Source organism: Metopolophium dirhodum, chromosome 8 (assembly GCF_019925205.1).
Source record: "Metopolophium dirhodum isolate CAU chromosome 8, ASM1992520v1, whole genome shotgun sequence".
NCBI classification, from domain to species: Eukaryota; Metazoa; Arthropoda; class Insecta; order Hemiptera; family Aphididae; genus Metopolophium; species Metopolophium dirhodum.
The window spans coordinates 13,012,858-13,030,012 of NC_083567.1; the positions used below are offsets into that span (position 1 = coordinate 13,012,858).

Genomic DNA, 17,155 nt, shown 5'->3' on the forward strand with positions numbered 1-17,155 from the left:
ATATGTTTCATCAACTGAACTCCTAACTTGAAACAATGAAGATTTTAAAAAAAATAAGTAGGTAGGTATAAAGTAAAATATAATTAATAATAAATTAATAAAAATAATTAAAAATTCCGACGTAAAAATGATATATTTTGTAAAAAACATTTGAATTCTAATTCTTTTGTTATTTCATAACTTATATTTTTTAGCTTTTGTTCATATTTATTTATTTTTTTTTTTATTATAACTGTTACAGTTTGAATATTTAACAATTTAATATATTGAAAATATATATAATTTATAAATTTATTATATTTATGAAAATATTTGAAAATATTAGACAATAGGCATAAATAAATAATAATATTATATTATTAAATGGTAAACTTTAAAAAAAAAAATGGTGGGAAAATGTTCGCATCAAAAATATATTGGAAGGAAAAAGTTCTACTACACCGAAAACGGTCGGGGGGGGGGGGGGGAAATGTCCACGATTCCGAGTCGGTATCATCGTCGTCGTCGTCGTCGCAGTGTTTTATGGCCGAACCTCACATGCATAATATTATATTATTATACAATATACAAAATAATAATATAATATACATATAATAATATATTGGTGGTATACTGGTAATTGGGGTGGGAGTATAGTACAGTTTTTTAAGTAGGATAGTGGGCGTGCGTTGCATCCCCCCATGTTTTTTCGGAAATTGATAGGTAACAATTAAGCTATAAGATTAGAATATTATAAGTACTACAGTTTCCAAAATGTCAAAGTAAAATATTATACGATGTGATTATTTTATAGACAAATATAGGTATACTCATTTTATCGAAAAGTTGTTACGTTTAAAATATTTTCTTGAAATTATTTCAGCTCATTAGGTAAGATTGTACAAAACTTTATTTTTGAAAAAGTAATCTAGGTATGTATAATACTTGTATGGTTATCATTTTTAAGTTTTTACTTTTTTGAAAGACTGCATAAATATTTAGTTTCATATTCCTAAGCAGAATATTTTTCTAAAAATGTCGATGTACCTATATCTACATTTCTAATATTAACTAAGCAGTTAATTAATAATTATATAAATATAATTAGTGACATTCTACTCCACTCATCAAAACTATAAATCCTTATAGTATAATTAACTCATCAAAGTTGAAATGTCGAAACCTATAATGTTTTTTTAAAGCGTTAACGTTTACCCATGTTATTGATCAAACAATCTTCATTCGATGGTCTTAGTTACATACGACTATAATACGAGTATGTATAATGTATATTGTATATCTAGGTAGGTAATAGAAAAATATTCCACATTGTGTTCTCGAGTTTTGGACGTTTCGTGTAGAATGGATTCCGATTCGTTGGATTGGATATGGGGGGATTTTAATAACTCGCCTAATCTTGCCGAGTTGATTGAAGAAGTCGAAGACGATAACAACGTATTGTTTGATAGTAATGACGACGATAAATCAGACTCTAGTTCTGAATCAAGTTTCAATAATGATTGTTCGTTGTTAATCGGGGATAAGAGAACAGCACTAGAACTGAATGAAATAGTTAACGATATCAATAATCAATATGACAAAACGCTGTCCGAATTAGATTCGACGACTGATGGTGAACTCGAAGATGACAATCACAAACATGTCGATCTACTTTACAGCGATGCTCTGGAAGCAGTCAAAACTAACTTGTCGGATGTTGAATTAGAATGGTCGAATACATTGTATGAATATACTATGAACGAGTAAGTGTTACTAATAGTATAATTAGGTACCATTATATATTATATTTGAATATTATATACAACAAAAGTTTTATTGATTGCTGGTTTTTAATAAATATTACATTTACAATATATATTATAATATATTTTTATTTTTGCATTAATTGTAGGTATGTTAAGTAGTTTCAGTGTTTTATTTAGTAATTTTTTTTATATATCATTGTGGTAGGGTAGGTAACGTGGATTTATCGTTTATTTCTGCGTTGAAGTTATTTGAGTAGATATAAATGTGTTTTATTATACCTAAGGTATAGCCATGTAGGCAAGCTGTTGCATTCGTTGAAAATATTACGAGAACGGCTATTCGGCAACAAGTAATTATATAACTATTTTAACGTTTTATAGGAAAAACGTACCAGAATCTTACACAAAAACTACAAGTATAGAAAAGCTGATAATTTTAAACGCCAACAATTTTGTTGAACAATTTAAAATAAAATATCCGAATAGAAGACAGTTGGTTTTAGTACTCCTAAATGAATGCGGTGTACAGGTATGATAATAAGGATAAGAAATAAAAGGGTAAAACACGATTGCGTACGATTGTTTTTGGTGACACATTTTAAGCTACACGATTGCGTACGATTTTACCTGATTTTCAACTACACGATTGCGTACGAATTATTTAGCGTTGTTGCCAATTTTCATACTAGTATATAGGTACCACATGATTACACTAAAAATAATTTATAAATACATTGCTTTTTTAATAATCATTTAGCTTTTATTACCTACGCTTATTGTTAGGGTTTTAAAATTTCATGAAATTTATTTTCTTGAAATATTTCATTTCCATGAAAAATAAAAATAAAATGTTTATTTTATCAAAAAGTTTATAGTCGTCAAATTCCAAATGAAAATTTTTAAAAGTTTGTTTGTTTTATGAAACAGAAAATATGTAACATATTTACATATAACTTATAAGTTGTTTAACAAATCAATAATATAACAAATTTAAACATTGTCTTTTAACTCTTAAGTTACAAGCTCATAAACCAACTCAACATCATAACATATTGTTGAGAGCCATGACTGTGAATGCATATTATACTATATTATAATTATATTATATTATATTCACAATGTATATAGACATAAACAACTCTTATAACAGTCGTGAATCGTAACCTTTTACAATATACAAAATATGATCTAATTATTAAATAAAAGAGTCCAGAGCAGCTTCACATAATCACATCACTCAGTCACATACACACACATATACGACTTTTGTACACCTATAATAATTACTAACTAACATTTATATTGAGTATTATAAAAGTCTACATTTACTGGATATTTATTTGGTATATTGTAAAATTAATAAATTTGACAACGTTGCATACAATTTCATATACAATAGTGTTTATTTTTTTTTCTTAAAGATATTTGCTACCCATCTTCAAACATAGGTACGCACTACGCAATCGTGTTGTCAAAAAGGACAAACGTACGCAATCGTGTTCTACCCAAATAAAAAAACTTAAGGAATACAAAAAATGACATTTATGATTATATATGATCTACTTTTGCCAAATATGAACGAAATAATTATGAAATACATTTTACGTACAGTCAAAAGTAAAAATGTCCCAGTAATTTTCAAAAGCGCCATGCAAAAAAAAAGAAAAATTAAGGAAAAACGGAAATTTTTACGCAAAATCTGTTTTTGAGAAAATCGATTTTGGTTTTTGGTGTTACTCTAAAACAAATGAACGTTTATACATGAAAATTTCACTGGTTGTTTATATTTGCATTTTCTATACACATTAAAATTTTAAAAATATTTAGATTTGTTTTGAACTATTTTGAACATTTTCAGTTTCCAATTTTATTAGTATTTTTTTGTATGGATGTCAATACAACTTTATTTGTTGAGTAAAAAGCTTGAACATTTAATACAAGGCTCCTACTTTATTGTTACAATGATATTTGAAAAATATTAAAAATCCTTAGTCACAGTTTTTATTTATAAGCATTTAAAGTTTAAATCTTGACAAAATACGGAAAAATCACGAAAATTTGCAAATTATTTTGAGTTAGAAATTCATAAAAAATTTTCTTTTTAAATCTAACATTTGAAAATGTAATACAAGATTATCCATAAGTTTGTCTACCTTTATCAAAAAAAAAAAATGTCTACAAGAAAGTCAAATTAAATTTTTATGAGCGTTTGAAATTCATATTTTTACAACATTTGATATTCACTCGATTTCTCATGTAACGATATTATTATTTTGTTGTAATTAAAAACGTATGAATGTAGAAAATTTCACTGAATGTTTATATTAGCATTTTCTATACACGATAGATTTTTGAAAATAATTTGACTCTTATTGAGCTGTTTACGGACATTGTCAGTTTTTAATTTTTTTAGTTTTTTTTTTAATATCAATAAAATTATTTGTTGGGTAAAAAAGCGAGAAAATTTAATGCAAGGCTCCTGATATATTGTTACAATATCAGTTGAAAAATATTAAAAATACATAAGCACAATTTTTTTTATAAGCATTTAAAGTTAAAATTTTGACAATAATTAAAATTTATGAAATGTTCAACTTTTATAGCTAAGGATTGAAAATTTAAAACAAGGCTCCACGTAAATAGGTTATATATAAATTACTTTATTCACAATAATTTCATAAAATACACTTGGTAATATTATCATAGGCTGACTGACCGTTTTCGCTTAGAATCGTTTTTCTTATACAATGATATTATATCATTGAATTACAGCAGAGTGACATCCACTTACCCACCTTTTTTCTTTTGTTATTTATCACATTCATTTATTAGTTATTATCTAATAGATTTGAAAGATTAGAGATTGCACAAAAAAAATTAGGCATTAGTGATGTATTGATGTATTGTCGTACTGATAACCAGTATCGGCCCTCAGGTAATAAAGTATTTACTTAACTAGGGCGTCCGCAGGAATTTGACAAGGGAAGGGCAAAATATTTTCCTTTTTTAATTTTTTGTTTAGGTGTAGGTAGGGAACGTGTAAATTATTTATGAATTATACATAGATATAATTAGGTGCAGCGCCGTATATTTAGGAATTTTTCGACCTAGGGCTACAAAAAAAAACTCCTTTTTATACCGAATAAAGGTGTAATACAATTTAAAAAACATATATTTTTTATTGTGCATGTAATATGTTATTAATACTTTTACATTTTTTTTTCTGGATTGTGACTCGGCAAATTCTTTAACTATGTTATGATAATTGATGCTAGAATTTAGATCACTTTCAATTTTTTATACAGCCAAAGCATTTACGATCATTATTTATTACCGATCTAACATAAGTTTTCAATCTTCCCCGGGTTGAAAATGATCTCTTTGCGTTGTTTTCCGAATCTAGCATACGAGATACTTGGTTTATCAAATAAACACAAATAGAATAAGAAGTTTTTATTATTTTTTGACAATTTTAAATTTTAAGGTAATTTGGATTTTTGGGGCATTTTGAAATTTGTACATGCTTTGACCTGATTTTTATTATAAATATGTGATCTAAACCTATAAAAAAGGCATACTCAATTTTTCAAGTTAAAGAAGTTCAAAACGATCTGTTTTATCTGTACAACTTTTTTACAATCCTTTAAAATTTTAAAATGTATATTATAATTTATACCAAATTTATATTAGAATGTATATAAATATTATTAAAAATAAAAATGATGGTTGTATTATTTAGACTTTTTAGGGAATTTTTAAGTTTTTTTAGGACGTTAATTGATTCAGAAAAAGCCAAGGGGGGACTGCCCCCCCCCCCGGCGGACGCCTTTGCTATTTAATGCGAGTATAATATAAATTATAATATATGTATAATATACATAAGGTAGTTGGAACTTCATATATCATAATATCGTATATATTTTACGTGTTTAGAAATGTGTTTGCACTACAATCAAACCATCTCGATTAGTCTACCCCAATTTGAGAGATTTGATCAGTTACAGTGAATTTGTTGCCAAGCACATAACATATATCAAGTTAGAAGATCCTGTGGCTGTGGTATGATATAATATTATATATACGTATTATAAATAATAATAATTTCTAAATTATTTATTTTTTTTTTTTACGAAAAACGTACTTAAAATCAACGTGTCTTATGTGTATTATGTATGCTTTATAATATATTATTTTCAATACAAAAGTACAGAACTATGTAGTACATAACGATTAGAGTTCATAAATTGCAGTTTTTGTTTAGACTTTTAGAGCTTACATTATTATAATACTATTCTCAAATTTTGGCTATGAAGCAACTACTGAAATAAAATAAGTAACAACATTAAGTGAACACAAAAAACCAAAACTCAAAAGTAATGAATATCTCAAACTTCAGAATAATTAAACATCCATATTTTCAGCCTAACAAAATCATGTCTCCTACAACAACAATAGAAATGCAAACTGCTAATTGTTTTGAAATTGCGATACTGTTAGTATCTTTTTTAATTGGTTGTGAGTGCAATGCTTTTGTTGTTTATGGTTATGCTACAGAAATCATGTGCAATAATGACCTAAAAAAAGTCAAGATAGACCTAGAAGAATATGTATGTATTATAATATTTGGTACAACATTAATTTTAACATAAATATTAATGATTGAAGGATCCAAAAAAGTCAGATTCCGAAAATATTTCGGAAGATTTAGATGACGCGAATTCATTAGAACCTAAGAATGATTTGTGCAGCGAATATGTTAAGTTTCTAATAGAAGAAAAACAAAATAAAACTGTGGTCAAAGATGAAGTTAAAGAGGTATACCTATATTATATTATATAAATGTTGTAGCTATTTGAAAATAAGATTGTGTTTAATTTTTATTGATAAATACGAAATATTAGATCGACTTTAATGATTCTTCTGATTCATTATTTGGGAAACGAGTGCATGCTTGGGTATTAATTATACCATTGCAAATTGAGGACGAAAATATAAACGAGATTCCATATTTTATTGAACCTAGTACGGGTGAGCGGAAAGAAATCTCTGATGAAAATTATACTGGAGTAGAAGCGGTTTGGAATCATAGAAATTATTGGGTTAATTTACAGTCACCGGACGGAGGTTGTACGGTGTGTATTACTGATAAATTTAGATTATAATATTTACTAACTTAAAATATTTATTTTGTATATATAGCAGTATAATTTTACTTTAACGAATACAAAGTGTTGGGAAAATTTTTTACCAGATAAACCTCAAAGTTTACGAGGCGAGACATTAGATTTAAAGCATAATGAAAATACAACATCCAAACATCTTGTGATGCCCAACTCGTGGGTTAACGTTTTAGAAGTTCCTAGGAACAGTATGAATATTTGGTCATTAAAAATCCAAAATTATTTGTTAAATTAAAATGTATACTATTTTTAGAATATCATATGCTATATCCTAGCGGTAAAAAAGTTGTAACATATATGAATGCGATCAAAGAGTTTTATGCTGATTACATCATGCCTGATGGATTAATTGAAAAAACCACATTCTTTTCTGATTTCGAATATGTTAATAAAACATTTGTTACAGAAATATACAAACATAGAATAGACAAGTTGATCAGTGTTGAGACAAAATATACCTATAAAGAAAATGAAACTGTAGAATATTTTAGAAGCGGCCGGGATGACTTTTTAAAAAGTATTTACTATTTTAAAGATATAAAAATAATCATTAAATTACATTTTTGATGGTTTTATATCCTATAGCACATACGTTTAATGGCGATTGTAACAATATAAAGATCAAGCGTTTTGTTACGTTTTATAATTTGAGACTTGATTCAATGGCTGAATTAAACATCGATGACAATAGTTTCATAACTATATTTAATGATAGGTTAGTCAGTATGTTCTATATTTTCGCTAAAATAGTAGGTAAATTGTATCTTTAAGTATTTACATGAAGAATTAATATTTTAAATATGTTACGCAATAATGTTTTTTCGGTTAGTTATAGTTATAGTTATATACGTTTCTGATTTAATATTTTATGCTATAATTTTACTATTTCTGTATTGATCTAATCTAATGAAATGGCATGATTCTATATAAGTTTTTAAATTAATATTATACGTTAATTATTCCAGATCAGATTTATTATTCTGCCGCAAGTGTATATTTCAACAAATAGAAAAAAATGATTGCCAGAATTTAAACGTCAAGAGGAAACCTACGGTATTTAATACTGATTATTTTTTTATATTATCCTTCATTTTATGACAAATAAGAAATAATATTTAATAAATTACTTCTTATAAATATAGCTAAAACCTATTGAATTGCACGTTATCAATTTATTTTTATTATATAATATAACAATTAGAGGTGGCTCCAGGAATTTATTTGGTGGAGTCGCAAAGGCCAGAGAGCCAAGACTTAATAAACTCAAACCATAAAAAACTTCTTTTGGGGTACTAGGTTCATTTTCCAAACGTTTATTATCTGTTTTTGAAAGAAAATATATATAATAAAATCAATCTATTTCTAGCAGTTTTATAAACGGTTCATTGTATAAATTGATTTGAAATGCATTTGAAATGGTTTTAATAACTTGTAAGTTAATATATTAAAATGTTTAAACGTTTTTACTGTTGAGAACTTATAAACATCCAAAATAGAAGTTTAAATTAATTTATATTAATATTCAATTAAAATGTAAGAACTAATTGATAATTTTTAATGTGATTTCTATTTATACCTCAGTGGTCTTGTAAAAAGGTAGTTGAATAGTTGATATTGGAGTTTAATACCTATGTAATTCGTACACTGTGACACTGTGTTGCAGAGTATCGTTGAAAAATATTTAAGAGATGAATCAAAACATAAAGATCGAGATATTGCCACCATAAGTTTTAATCTTGAATTTAATAGTATTTATGTTCAATATCAATATGGTGAAGGGCAGATAACGCAATCAAGTAGACTATTTCAAAAGCCTACTATGACAAGAAATGAAGAGTTTGATACTAAATCTGTTATTGAAGATATTGTTTATCCATATGAGGGACATTTAAACACCCACGAAGCGTATATCATGTTAAAAGATATGATTGAAGCCGAAAAAGAAGCACTTCGTAACGTATCGAAACTAGAGGATGATATTATAAAAATGATAGAGATTCGATGTCGAGAACGAATAGTGTTTAAGTTAGAGATCGATTCATTGGATTGGGACAGAAATCATGGGATCAGAAAATTACTCCAAAACGAAGTAATTTTATGTTTTTATTTTTATAAATTATAAATTATAATTCTATACGTGAAAGTACAAAATAATTTATAATTTTTAGAAAGATAAAAAGCTCGCTCTTTCTAAACGAGATAAAGCAAAACAAATAGATAACTCTTTGCCATACCATGTCATAATTAAAAGATTGTTCGAACAAGATAAGAATGCTTTAAACGTTCGTGAAAAAATCATTCAAAACTTTAAACAATATACCAAAAAACAGTTTATACGAACTAAAAAATTATTTATAACGGTATAATTGAGTATTTGAGTAAAAATTAAAACGAACTATAAAATTAAAACATACTTCAAAATTAAAACATTTATTTGTGTGTTTTTGTAGAAACAATTCAAGTTACAATCCATGGTGAAGGCACTAGAAACTGACCGGTTCAAAGAAGTTGAACTCAAGAATAAAACGTTATTATTGTGTTCGTTGTTGAAAAACGAACTTAACGTATTGGCGTTGAGAATGGAAAGATACAATGAAACTCGTATTGAGAGATACAATAACTTGGCATCATACTTAAATAGTTATCCTGATTTTAAAACTTTATCACCTTTAAAATTATGTTTTCAAATATAACCAATGAAATAATATTTTTATCACAGCTGATACACCCCGCAATATATTGTCCATTACTCCCCTCGCATCAACATTTTAAATACTTATAACTAATAAACAACTTGTTACTTATACGAATTTTTTTTTCTAACTGAAAATATCATGATGTAAAAGAAATGGTTTCAAAAATGTTAGTTATTTCTGAAATAATTAGTGTCTTAAGTTAAATGGATCACTGTATATTTATATTATATTATATTTATATTTATACATTATGCTACAAACCTATCCACATAATTTTTTGGAAGGTCAGTATTTACAACTATTTACAAGTATTTGACAGTATATTAGGTATACTAATAGATATATAACATAATTATGCTATAGTTAAAGAATTTCGGCGCATTATTACTTGTTTCTGATGTTTCCTCTCACTGACCCACACGCGTAACAAAATCTCGTTCAGTAGATTACATTTTATGTCGTTATATTTAATATTAGAGTGATTGACTTAGTATCGAACTTGAAGGAGAGAATCTTGACTCTTGAGCACCTCATAAGCACTTGATATTTCATTGATAGTTTTCTATTTATCATTGATATAATGATATTTTAATTTAAAAGTAAGTTATAAATATTAACTACGTAAAATATTGCAATTTTAAAATACCCATAACTCGTTTTAAAATTAAAATATCAATAAAACCCTAAGAGATGTCCTAAATAATATTCTTACCGTTAATTTCATTCTAATATCAACGCAATTAACACCAAACTGGATCTGATAAATTAAAATTTGCTATGTTGCACCACCAAGAGAGTGAAAATAAATAGAGCTCTGAAGGTGAACCCATAATTTTGCAGAAAATAAATTAACCTAACGTAAGTAATCCATAAAGTAAATTTAACAGAAAAATAAAATTATAGTAACCATAATTATTATAGAAAATAAAATAACTGGAAATCAAGGTTCCAGGATTATTTTCATATTAAAAATAAAATGAACATGAAATATTTTTATTTTAATTCCAGAAAGTCGAAAGTCTGAAACCACAGAATTACAGATCGTAGTTTTACAGAAAGTTATAATGACATAATGTAGATAATAATTTTCCAGAAAATTAAATCCTAGAAAATATAATTTCTAAAATTACCTATAATACCTATGCATAATATGCGCTGTATTTTATAATTATTTATTTTTTCCCAGGTGAAGTCGAGTATATATAATAAAGATAGTAGGTATTTGATAAATATCGAAAGATTCAACTCAAATATTGTTTAAAAATATTTCCTTATACAGGTACCTATGTATTTAAAAACAATTAGGGTTTGACATTTAAAACAATTTTAAAACTACAAACAAAATGTAAGAAGAAAATATGCAAAAACATTTTTAAAAAGTCCAATGAAAATGTATAAATGCAAGTACCTATATTATTGCATAATATATATTAGACATTTTTTTTTATTAAATAACTGTATAAAAGAAAAATCTAATGTGTGAACAACTAATTGTAAATAGTTGCCGGTTGGCGATAATATAAGTTATTGAACTGAAAAAATATAATTGGTAGGTATATAAACATCAAATAGTACTAATAAAAATATATTTTAAATATTTGTAGAATTGATTACTAAAAAACGTAAGTTGTAGAGTTAAAACATCATTTTTTTAACATTAAAATATGCACTTTTTGCAAAGAAATTAAGAAATATGCATTTTTTTCTAAAATTGACGAAATATGCATTTTGAATGTCCTATTTTTAAACTCGTCATTGTAAATAATGTATTTCTAGCAGTTTACTTTCAGTTTGTACAACTTCCGATCACCACTTTTTAGTTATATCGTTATAAGTATCAAAAAATAAAATACTGAAAAATACAAAAATTGACTGAGAAAATGAGCGTGACACTTAAAAGGATTACCCGGTGTGACCGGTGAAATTTACTCCCGGTGATTTTAACTGCAGGGCGAGTAATAATCGCTGGGAGTAATTATTATATTATGTACCTACCCTACTTATTCAAATGTGAGCAATAAAAAACGAAATGGATTTCCGCTGCAGTAGATCATCGCCCTGTATATGGGGGAACATACACCTAGTTCTGTCAAGGGTTAGACTGTTACTATGGGAACTATCAACAAAACAAACCTGAGGTTTTCAGCGTTAACTATATTATACAAAGAACCAGTACAAGCATGGAATCATGTCGGTGCGCGTAGTTTATAGTAAATCATTCGGAGTCAAGTACAAAGCATCTGTTTGTTCTAAGGCATTTATTTTATACGTCGTTATAACGTTACTAACTTTTACCTTGCCGCTGCTATTTTGCTACCGAAGCAGTGGTAATATATTGAATAATATTTTTACTTCAACCATTGCAACAGGATATTATTTTGTGTAATTGTATTACTATTTTCAGGACTATGGATTAAGTACGAGAAATATAGAGAACAGCCTATGGTACAATTTAAGTTGCAGTATTTGTTATATGCTGAAACCTCTGATCCCACGTCTCCGCTGATTTGCGGAAATTTTCCTCGGACATTAAAAACTACGGGCTTTTGTTCCACTATCAAGGTATACCGCGTATACATATTGTGATAGTTTATTTAGCTTTTAACCATCACTATACATGACTGTAAATCACAAACAATATTTCATAAGGTTATAGAAGAAGATATTAACATTGATGGAAAAAAAGAATTTCTGGACTTAGAGTTATACTTGACCACGAATGAAACGTTGGATGTACATTCTATAACATTATTGCTGATATTTGATTTCAAAATACAAGTAAATATAAATGTAGTATTGACATGTTGTTTTAAAATTCATATTTTTGGTGTGTAATAACGTTCCTAATCTGTTTTCAATAGGATTTGTGTTTACTTGAAATGGAATCCATGGCAGTTATTACTCACAGTTCTGGATTGCCTGGCGGTAGACTGGACGTATTTGGAGATTTAAACTTGATACAAAAAACGCCCTTAGTATGTACACCGAGGAAACCTATTCGTATGAATAGACCTATATTGTTATTTGAATCTCCCGACTGGCTGGTTAACATATACGAGGAATACTCAAAACGTACTCGTAAGTTGTTTAAATTATTTATAATTATATATCGATGGATTTAATGTATATGGTATGTATATGTAATATGTATTACATTTTTAGTTTCTACTAAATTGGATAACGTTTTAGTAAAGTGGACAAGAGGTCGACCTTATCAACAGCCATTTTTAATTAAAACTAAGATAAACTACGGTTCTGTGGAGATTTTATACAAACCAAAGTTTTGGCAAGTAATGAAGTGGGCATGGATACAATATTTTTCAATACTTGTGTTATCAGTATTTATATTTAAAAAAGTTAAGCGGTTTTTATTTACAAATCATATAGTTACTACGAAAATCGAACGTTCGATGTAGAGTAACTTTTAATCGTCATATAATAGAATATCTATTATTTTAGTTATATTTATAAAATAAATGAAAAATGATTTTCTCGCTGATTATAATATAGTATACTATTACATTTTAACCTATATATTATTTCTTAATTTATAATCTATAACTCAAAGTTTAAAAAAAAGATGTATTAATGTAGACAGTTTAGTACTAATAAGTATAGTGTCTATATAAATTTATCCAGCGGTTCCCAAAATTTTTTTGTTCATGCCACTCTGGAAATAAAAATTTGTCCCACTCCTCCCGTGAATAATATAAAACTAAAAACTAAAATAAAACAGTTCTAAACTTATTTATTTCATATTTTATTAAATTACTATTATGACCCAATAATGATCGAAAATTAAAATTAAAATGAACGTGTAAATGTGCATTGTTGAATGCGTATAATATAGTATAACTTAAAAGTAATAAGTTGGTATAGTAATACAAAATGAAAAGTAGGTAAATTATATATTTTGTATAATATTGAGATGTATATATTGTGTCTTAATATCGATAATGTTATGTGAGATGGCGTGTGTAAATTACGCAAGTAATATAGGTAACATTGTTTTTACATTTTATTTACGTCTCCAATCAGGAATTCCGGTTATGACGTGGAAAAGCTCATTATTTACGGCTCGTGCTGTGTCATCTTTTATCTGCCAATGAAAAAAATGTCATTCTATGCGATGATATTTTTATTTTGCAGAATTAGCCAATAACCCCAAGTGTATCTAAAGGCAGTAAGTGATGGTTTTTTCCGGATATTTATTATTTGATATTGTGACCGGTTACCTGTAGATATTTAACTACATATATGTATAAGAAAGACATTCAGCTAAAGATAAGCTAACTGTGTAGTATAGAAAACTAAAAACCCATATAAATTACTATACACTAATAAAGGCCAATATTTTTCTCGTTCTGCTCAAAATCGAATTTATAAAATCTAGAATATACTACTATATGCATTATGCATGTTACGGGAGGTGTGTTGAAAAAATTCAGTATGGCTGTGAGAATAAAAGTAACAATATTATATTTTGTGTAATTATAGCTAGATAAGAAGTAATATTACCGTTAGCTGACAATGGATAATACAATAAGACGTCTTTATTAATACGATATAACAATTTTTTCATTCTCATTCATATAATATACAACATGTACAATAATCATATTTATTTAATGTCAGTTTTGACATGTATCGAAATATAATGGGATGTTGAATACCTATTTAAATGCAGGCGTTTATGAAACCATTTGATTTTACCACTATATACACTATTTTATTTTAATAAAATTTTAAAAAAAAATCATAAATTTATGATGTTTAGGTACCTACCTATATGTATAATATAATATTATTTTAGACCGAAAGAAAAAACATGTTTCAAATACAATTATTTTGACTTACAACCGTACCTATATTATTTATTATTTTGTAATATACCTACCTAATATACCCCCGTCGGCGGCCATTGTTAGGCTCTACGCCTTGGTGAGATTGCACTCTTTTCTCGTTCGGATGGAAGATAATTTTACCGGATGCAAATAACAGCGTATCGTATTCACCGCAAGGCCGCGGCAATCATCAATACAATCAACTTGTGGCGGACGTTGTCTGCAACTTATATGATCTCCAAGTGATCAAACACCTTCAGCCAGGTAGCCGGGTGTTGGTCATGTGTAAACAGTTAACATATACGTATATATATACATTATGTATAATAATATATATTATACCTAATAACGTTTTAGAACAACCATCAAAAAATAATTTCATCGGAGGGAACATTTGTAAGAATCCTGCACGCACGTTCGAACCCGTTGGACCGCGACCGCATGTACCTGATACGAGAATTCGGCACCAGTGGATGTATATATAGATACATATTCAAAATTTAGAGTGGAAAAAATTAAGGAAGTGAAAAAAAAAACAAATTTTGGCAATCAAGTTCACAGGGAAACCAAAGTAAATTAATTATGGCATGCTAGGTATAGGTTCCGGGAATATAATGAACATTATCTAATAATTTGTTTGTTCTCCTATAGCCAGTAGGATTAATAATGGAAAATAAAAAATGAACGGAGAAAAGGTCATTGTATTGTTATAACAATCAGATTTAATTGTCCAGGAGGATGTCTTTTATGGAACCCGGTGTAGTCATTTTTTTTAAAACGATCACGTTTAATGTACAATGATTAAAAAATATTCTTGACGCAATGTTAGGTATTGTTTTTATATCCAAATAAATGTTCGACTTAAAAACATTTGAAAGAGTATATCGTGAGGAAAAAAACAAAACTTCATCCCAACAATATTAGAGCTAACAATTCGCATGTGTCATGTAAGTTTTATACGTAACTATTATTATTGCTTATAATATGTAGTATACTAAATAGTAAATAGATTATTTTTTTTTAAGTTCTGTACTTATCAGAATGAAACCATAATAGTTTTAATAAATATTTTTATACAAATAGATACAGCCACATCAGAATTTATAGATCTATTAAATAATACAATATTTATTGGATACAGAATACTTTTATCTGCATTTTATAACAGAAACATTATTTTAATTAATAATTGAACAAACCTCATAGTTCTAATATAGTTGTGCATTGCACGACTCGCAAGACCCACTTTTTAAATCAGCTTCGCTCTTCTTTTGTCCAGTAATTACAAAAATTAAAAATAATATTATATTAAATGTTATTTGTTTGATAAAAATAAATATTTTATTAACTTTTTAGTGATAAAATGTACCCCATTAAGGCATTGTGACCACTATCATTATTCAATCATCAATCATAATTATATTATAAACACACATATTCGTATGGATATGATATGTTATATAAAAAGTTTTAAGTATTCAAATGTTATTTTACTATTAAATATTAATATTATACATATACCAGTAAAATTATTTTTTTATAGATTTATACAACAGTTATAACTTACATCGGTAATATGCCTATATTTTTAGAAAGTCTCTCCCTTTTTGACAGGGCAATATTATGTTCGCACTATGTATGACATAAAAAGAATAAAAATGTTGTATATTTCATATAGAATTAATACTGTTTTCCCGTGGTTTGAATTATGATTGAATTTTTATATACATTTTTTGTATTGTTAATAACTGGATTAAAATTCTAGTATTACAATATTTTTTAAGAACAGAGTGTTTAATGTCTTAAAAATTGTCTGTTATTATTTTTACATTGTTATGGCCAGATTTAGTTAATAATTGTTCTATAATCTCATAAAGGTATGATTTTTTTTTATAACATACCTACTTAGTTTTTAAAATAATTCGTTTGTACGTGCCGGTGCACGTTTACTGTGCTTAAAAGATTTTAATATGCCTTATATTATAAATTACGTTAGATTGAAAATGTGTTTTTCATAACACAAATGTCATATTTTTGGTAAAATATGAAAAAGTACGGAACGTATGTAAAAAAGAAACAATCGAAGTCATAGCAGTGACAGTTTAAATCGTTTTCTTTGATTTCGTTTTTTTTTTTATTTATACCTGGTTATTGTTATTTATCATCAAAATTGTAATTTACGTATACAGTTTTTTTTTTTGTAGACGCACGATTGAATTCTAATATTCGTGAGAGGAAAAAAATGTTAGTGCCTATAACGTTAGTTGAAACGGGTGATAGGTCAAATATATATATATACGCCTATCTCATACCTAGGCACTACTTTTTATAATATCAGCTATCTTCGTATCAACGTGTACATGCGTTCGTGACAATCTGTGACCAGTCATTGCGATCGTTCAACCATATTTAAATTCTAATCAGTTACATATTTCTGTCCAAACATTTCAATAAATATAAAATACATGTATGAATGCATATAATATGTATCTATGACCAATGACCATTGACCATGGCATTGGTACCTACCATGCATGTATGAAATACTTACGATATAGGTATTATTGTATGTTAATATTTAATTATTGTTTGTTTACCCACAAAAAGCTACTTTAGTTAATTGTACCTATGCTTGTTCGAAACGGATGATAACATTTTTAAATATTGGTCTAGTTTCAAAGCATAATCAA

The 17,155-nt window shown here is 27.1% G+C and overlaps 2 protein-coding genes across 3 annotated transcripts; both read left to right on the forward strand.

The window, feature by feature from the left end:
* Positions 1-1,341: 1,341 nt before the first annotated feature.
* Positions 1,342-9,928, forward strand: LOC132951033 (dynein regulatory complex subunit 7-like). Its single transcript, XM_061022715.1, has 13 exons — positions 1,342-1,742; positions 2,127-2,274; positions 5,679-5,804; positions 6,167-6,352; positions 6,411-6,560; positions 6,647-6,877; positions 6,945-7,113; positions 7,179-7,442; positions 7,511-7,640; positions 7,891-7,978; positions 8,589-9,014; positions 9,094-9,285; positions 9,376-9,928. Exons 1-13 carry the CDS (start codon positions 1,342-1,344, stop codon positions 9,616-9,618), a joined length of 2,754 nt encoding a protein of 917 aa, XP_060878698.1. The 3' UTR covers positions 9,619-9,928.
* Positions 9,929-11,716: 1,788 nt separating this feature from the next.
* Positions 11,717-15,507, forward strand: LOC132950628 (transmembrane protein 231-like). 2 transcript variants are annotated; one of them, XR_009665228.1, is made up of 6 exons: positions 11,717-11,948; positions 12,026-12,183; positions 12,271-12,399; positions 12,483-12,699; positions 12,784-14,729; positions 14,823-15,507. XR_009665228.1 is itself a non-coding variant. In XM_061022148.1 (5 exons), exons 1-5 carry the CDS (start codon positions 11,810-11,812, stop codon positions 13,035-13,037), a joined length of 897 nt encoding a protein of 298 aa, XP_060878131.1. In that variant the 5' UTR covers positions 11,717-11,809; the 3' UTR covers positions 13,038-15,507. The 2 variants fall into 2 exon arrangements, 1 of the variants encoding a protein (XP_060878131.1); XM_061022148.1 differs by having other exon boundaries at positions 12,784-15,507.
* The last annotated feature ends 1,648 nt before the right edge of the window (positions 15,508-17,155 follow it).